The following is a 6,323-nucleotide window of genomic DNA, read 5'->3' as shown; positions in this document are numbered from 1 at the left end:
TATAACAAGTAATTTGATTCCTGACCTTATGCATCTGATCTGATTTCCGAAATTGGAATAGCTTTTCGATGCCCAACCCTCCTACTACATTATTTCATTCTTGCATGCAAAAAGACCTGTATGGTGACTACCAAAGAAAAAGGAAAACTTGAAATCGCATCATATGACCCCTTTAACCCTCATGTTGTGTTCTGGTCGTTTTGACCCAGAGAGGAATTTCATTTAGTCAAAAAATGCTAAATAATTAGACTAAAACGTACTAATTTTCTTCAAAATTATCATGGTTAACGTTTTGGGATTTTTTCCCCCACCATGTTGCACTTGTGATGTTCCCCGTCAAAAATTACCAGCCTACAAATAATTGCTTAGAAATTTCTCGCTATGCTATACTACTACTAAATACTGGACTCAATCTTTTTATCAACCTCTTTTCTGTCTGTTAGCACAGGTTTTGGGTTTCTTTTTTGAAACTGAATTATTCATAGGTCTCATCTACGTTTATGCACCTCAGTTTTGGAGTGAACATTGCCAAAATTATCCACAAATAATGCTTTTTTCACTCACAAATAAACTGAGATCAATGAGGCCTATGACCAAACAGTTAAAAAAAAACAAAAAAAAACAAAACCTGTGCTAATTGAAAGAACACAAGGCAATAAATATTAATCCCAGATTTGATGAGGGATTTACAAGCAGTTTTTAAAAGGCAGGTCATTGACCATGAACACCAAATTCGATAAAGGACTTTTGCATAGAACAAGTGTTAAAAATCTGCAAATCAGGCCATTTTTACAGCTCTAATGCATACCTGCAAGCGTGTACTTGGATGCTGGATCTGAGGGGTGAGAGGAAATGGGTCCATCCCAAAAGACCCAAAGAGACTCCTCATCTGTTGCCTGTGTGCAGCAAACGGATCCCTGTCACAACATAACTTGCAGTTATAGTATACAGTTGTAAAATGTATTTTGAAATAATTTATTTTAAAGCTCAAATGAATTATTCGGTTATCCTCAAACACATGTTTTCATTTTGAAAGTACTAATACTCACATCATGTATGGGCTGTCATCCACATCATTCAAATAACGAAACATTGTTGTTTTTCTTTTTTGGTTGGTTGAACTTGCACCAGTAAATAAACTTCCGTTTCTTTAATCAAAATCCAACACAACAGCAGCTCAGGAGCTCTTAATTGGCCAACCAATCATCAAGTTCCCTTTGCCAGATATGCAAAACAGTCTCAACTGGAGAATTATACAATTCGGCCTACCTAATCACAATACAAACCACCAATTTACCGAGCGAGATGAATAAAACACTCATATAATAAAGCCTCTGCAGAACATTTATCCCTACGCGAAAACTGTCGAATATTCCAGACAGGTGCTAATCCAGAACAGCCTGCGAGCTATTTCAGATTGTTAGCCTAACATAATAACATGCGCGCGGAAATGATTTAAATGATTTGTTTACAACCACAACGGGGTTCGGTGATACAAGTCAATGTGAATTTTGTCCAGCTGGCGAGAAAAACAGCAGCACGCAGAGCAGACGGACCGACGGAAATACCCTCCGCAGATGAGCACAGGAAGACAGTATGACAAAGGAAACAAAACCTTGAAGATCTTGGGCGAAAATCTTGCGCTTCTAAGCGATTCACGCGTTTTTTTCGGAATGCACTACATCAGAGTCGTTTCAGTATCACACGCTATCATTAAAAAGATAAAGTCCAGTGAGGAAGAGGCGCTTTTGATAGGAAAATTACGCGCACTTAGTAAAACAGGCACAAAAGCCAAACGTCAACAGAAAAGAGAGATGGGAGGGGGAGGAAGAGGAGGGGAAGAGCGCAGCGCACATTCCGGTGAAGAAAGATAAAAGTTTAAGCGCTGCTCTCAGAATGGCTGTTTTTGGCTCAGATGCCTTTATATTTTGGTGACCATTTGGTCATTTGAGGGTTGTCTTATTGATTTTACGAGCATTATTAATATGATGCTTAGGCATAAACTCATTTATGTTTTGGAAATGTGAGGAAATAACGAGTTTAATGCTTAATAATTTAATTTATTTATTTATTTTATTAATATTAATTGGACTTTTCTTTTTTTGTCTTTTTCTTTTCTGTCTTTTCTGTGTGTGTGCACGTATTGATGGTTTTGCAATAGGCCTATTGTGTGCAAAATATAAAATAAAGTATCAATACACACACACATACATATATACATAAATACACACACATATAATTTATGGTGTGGTACAAGCACATGCAAAATCAAGTACACTCTACCAAGGCCTACCAAACCACCAACGTGAAGAGTGTATTTCTTTAATGTATTTTACGCTGAATAATGAATTTTAGACAGAAAAAATTAAACAGAAAAATAATAGAGCTTATTGCTTGTCCTTTTGTTGCATCGCTAGATGGCAGTACACAGGACGTGAGCAAAGAATCTCTCATCGACAGAAGTAAAGCCACCTTTTTCACTCGTTCCCAAATTCAGTCACGTGATTGTCCAGTAGATCCTACTGACAAGCTTATTGCATTTTAGTTTTTATTTGTTTTTTGTTTTTTTCAAAAATATACATTTTTGTTGCTCTTCAAATATTTAGCCATAGCGGTTTGTCTGCACAAAATTCAACTTGTTCTCCTTTAACTTGCACCCGTTTGGGGTTATAACACTAAAGTAACTATACAATATGTGGGTTTAGTAGCCATCTAGTGTGTTCATTTAAATTATTAAGATTTTTTTTAATCATATATTTTATTTATTACTTTGTATGCAAAGTAAAATATGAAATTTTACTAGCTTTTATTCTTTCCATTCTTCACTGTTCTAGTTTGTGTATGTGTGTCTTTAGAATATATTCCATTTGGATGTATTCATAAAATATGTTTACAATACAGCCAATGTCAAAAAGCCCTCTTATGTCTGTAACCATAGAGAAAAGCTGTCACTGTGCCCCTAGCGACAGCCTAATAGGAACTGCAACCTGTGTTGGGCGTGTGCGTAGAGTGGGCAGGCTAGATGTCGCAGGAACTACGACTAGACGTTTTTCGCTTTCACGTCAGATTGATACTCTCACACCCGGACGTAACCAACGCCTAGTCGCCGGAGAGGAACGGTAAGTAATTTTCAATCTGTAACATTATTTTATTTGACTTTTAACCTGTCAAACGGTCGTTAAACAGTACACGTTTTAAATCAGGCTTCACTGTTGTGTAATTTTGATTTAGGATTATTTGTGGCCCTCTCAGCAGTGCTAGCGCGTTAGCTTAGCCTCGCAGCATCCTGTCGCCTTCGTTACACAAAACTTTGATTTATTTCACTGCTGACAAATCTCGTCAAGATTTATTTAGTTTTCTGTAATCACCACAAACTACGCATTTCTTCGCCATTTACTATAATATTCAATTAAGTAGATTCATCAGGCGAAGTGTTCAATTTTTTTTTGGTGGGGGAAGAGAACGGAATAAACTTATTCTAATGTAAAATACTACTAGTAGGATGGGTAAAATACGTGTATTGTCATGTTTAGAAAAATCGGCTTTAAATAAACGACAAACAAGCTCATTAGTGTTTTACTTTTAAGGTAACTGGTATTCGTTTGGTTTATCGTCCCTAATTGGACTCCAAATGTAGTAATTACTAAGGATGAACACTTTTTAAATAAGGTCTAATTTCAAAAAAATAAAATCATTCACTAACGGTAATGTAACTGAAAACCAGGCGATATTGTTAGTGCGAGTACGACAAAGTGACAAAGTCGAGTCTTACTCTCAGCAGCGTTAATATGCGGAAGTAAATAAGACAGGACACATTCTTGTAGATGTATTTCTCTATGCCTGCTTTTGTCTCTGAAATCAAATCACATCACTTTATTGGCAATTCTGGTAAATGCGTTCAACCTGCCTCATTGTGTAACAGTGGAAACAGTGAACGCTGGAACTGCTCAAAACACATGATTCCTGAATGGTTCACTCAAAGGTTATTTCTGAATCCCACGAGGGCCAGTACCAGTAATAACGTGATTTTCAATCTCTTTGTCTCTCGCCATATAGATGCAAACCATAAAGTGTGTGGTGGTTGGAGATGGAGCTGTCGGAAAGACCTGCCTCCTCATCTCATACACAACCAACAAATTCCCCTCTGAATATGTTCCCACGGTAACGGAGTAAAGGGTGGTGGGCTCTGGGTCAGAGATTTGGTGGGAGGGGGCACAGTGATCCAATGATTATCAATAACAATGCTAGCTATTGTGTGTGTTGTGTGCTTTGTGCTGTTTAAGACTAGGAACTCTAATGCATGAGTATTTCACAGGATATTTGATTAGATTGATTAGAAACATTATTAGTATTGTATATTTAGTCTTGTCTGAACTAAAATTACATTATGTGTGAATGAGATACATTTGTGTTTTTTTGCAGGTTTTTGATAACTATGCTGTCACAGTGATGATTGGAGGCGAACCGTATACACTGGGGCTTTTTGACACGGCAGGTAATGCAGTCTGGGGCTTTCTTTACACTTGACAAATCTAATTTGATTCTCCACACTGTCATTCTTCTTAAGTATTTATTTTTTTGGTTGGCCAGTATAATCAGTATTTAGTATATCAAATTTGGTTACCATAATAGGGATTTAAATGTCAACATGATGCCAACAGACGTGAGACAATAGCTGTCACTATTGAAAAACTGGAAAAATGGTGCTGAACTTATGGGAAAACAAGTGACAGGCATTTTATGCATCCATTCATTCTGTGTCCAGATCCGCTGACTCATTCACTATTCACTATTTAGTGAATATCACATAGTTCGGTATATAAGGACAAGTGAGATAAAGATACAGCTTTAGACAATACTATGCATATTTTATGATGTTACATATGTGCCATGCTCTGAAGACGCTAAAAACAATTTTATATCCAACCTGCTTGCTCAGACTGAGACTCGTGTAAAATGTTAATAGGATTTCAAATTGCATGTTGACTTACTATATACATACTGATACTACAATCTCAGTTTATAAGTGGTATAATAGGGTGGAAATCACATCTCACCTACACACAATTCCACCATCTTTGTTGATGCACTACCGTTTAAAAGTTTGGGGTTAGTACGTTTTATTTTCTTTAAAGAAATTAATATTTTTATTCAGTAAGCTTGCATGTTTCAAATAAATGCTGTTCTTTTCACCTTGCTATTCAGATAATCCTGAAAAAAAAAATGTATCATGGTGTTCACAAAAATATTAAAAAGCACAACTGTTTTAAACATTAATAATAATAAAAATGTTTTAAGTAAATTTAAATTAAAATATAAAAGTTATTTTAAATGGTAATAATTCACAATATAACTGTTATTACTGTATTTTTGATCAGATAAATGCAACCTTGGTCAGCATAAGAGACTTCTTTTCAAAACCATTTAAATATTTTATCGACACCCAACTTTTAAACATAGTCTACATTAATTTATAATTATCTCTAGCTTTTTTAAGTTAGATAGGATTTCTCTTCAGTCTTAACTGTTGTGTTCATCTCGAATGACTCTCAGAGCTGAAGAGAGGTGGTAATGAACTGCGTCTGTTCTTGTTTTCTCAGGTCAGGAAGACTACGACAGACTTCGGCCTCTCAGCTATCCGCAGACAGACGTCTTCCTTGTTTGCTTCTCTGTTGTTTCTCCTTCCTCCTTTGAGAATGTGAAAGAGAAGGTAGGTGTTCATCAAATGCTTTCTGCTTTCTTGCTGGTCTCACTGTTTGGGACATCAGAACATGAAAGATCCACCTTTCTCCGATCGATCAGCCGGAGATCGGTATCGGCCGATAATCACATTTTATGACTTGATCGGTACTCACTACACTTGGCCGATCTCACGAACCGATCACAATTTGATGACGTCAGCGCATGACGACGTACATGATGGGGACATAAATTATTTGGCGCCGCAGTCATGTCATCGCCGGTGTGGAAATTCTATGACGTTTCGAGAAACAATGAAAAATTTGCTATTTGTCGTGTATGTTTTGCATGATGATATGATGATGGTTCATTTTTAACAGCAGATTCAGTAATGTTAGAGCTGATCTGCGCCTCACTGCACGCGTCTGCGGCGCCACGGGAACTGGAGCTGATCGCAGCCGCTCTAATGCTTGTGTTTATACCGGCCAGCCGAGGCACGTTCCTGAAGCGGCTCTCCGCGCTGCTTGGCTAAAAATAGTCTTTTGTGAGTTGTCACAGACGAAATCGTCTGCCTCATGAAAAAAATGTATTTTAAAAAATGTAGTTAATATTTGCATCATTTATGATTTATTTTATCCACCCGC

At 37.0% G+C, this 6,323-nt stretch overlaps 2 protein-coding genes across 2 annotated transcripts in view; one reads left to right on the top strand and one right to left on the bottom strand.

The window, feature by feature from the left end:
• LOC107724787 (myeloid leukemia factor 2-like) overlaps positions 1-1,862 on the bottom strand; it is a 9,087-nt gene extending 7,225 nt beyond the window's left edge. Inside the window, exons 1-2 of the mRNA XM_016533823.1 lie at positions 1,050-1,862; positions 809-917 (exon numbers count right to left, since the gene is read on the bottom strand). Of these exons, the coding sequence (XP_016389309.1) occupies positions 809-917; positions 1,050-1,093 (153 nt within the window). The 5' untranslated portion in view covers positions 1,094-1,862. The remainder of the gene's footprint in view (positions 1-808; positions 918-1,049) is intronic.
• Positions 1,863-3,012: 1,150 nt separating this feature from the next.
• The window catches only part of LOC107724785 (cell division control protein 42 homolog), an 8,672-nt gene continuing 5,361 nt past the window's right edge, over positions 3,013-6,323 (top strand). The window contains exons 1-4 of the mRNA XM_016533822.1: positions 3,013-3,119; positions 4,057-4,161; positions 4,423-4,495; positions 5,601-5,710. Coding sequence (XP_016389308.1) covers positions 4,057-4,161; positions 4,423-4,495; positions 5,601-5,710 — 288 coding nt within the window. The 5' untranslated portion in view covers positions 3,013-3,119. The remainder of the gene's footprint in view (positions 3,120-4,056; positions 4,162-4,422; positions 4,496-5,600; positions 5,711-6,323) is intronic.

Source organism: Sinocyclocheilus rhinocerous, unplaced genomic scaffold (assembly GCF_001515625.1).
Source record: "Sinocyclocheilus rhinocerous isolate Xijiao unplaced genomic scaffold, SAMN03320098_v1.1 scaffold1717, whole genome shotgun sequence".
Classification (NCBI taxonomy): domain Eukaryota; kingdom Metazoa; phylum Chordata; class Actinopteri; order Cypriniformes; family Cyprinidae; genus Sinocyclocheilus; species Sinocyclocheilus rhinocerous.
This window is presented reverse-complemented; position numbering and strand designations above follow the sequence as displayed.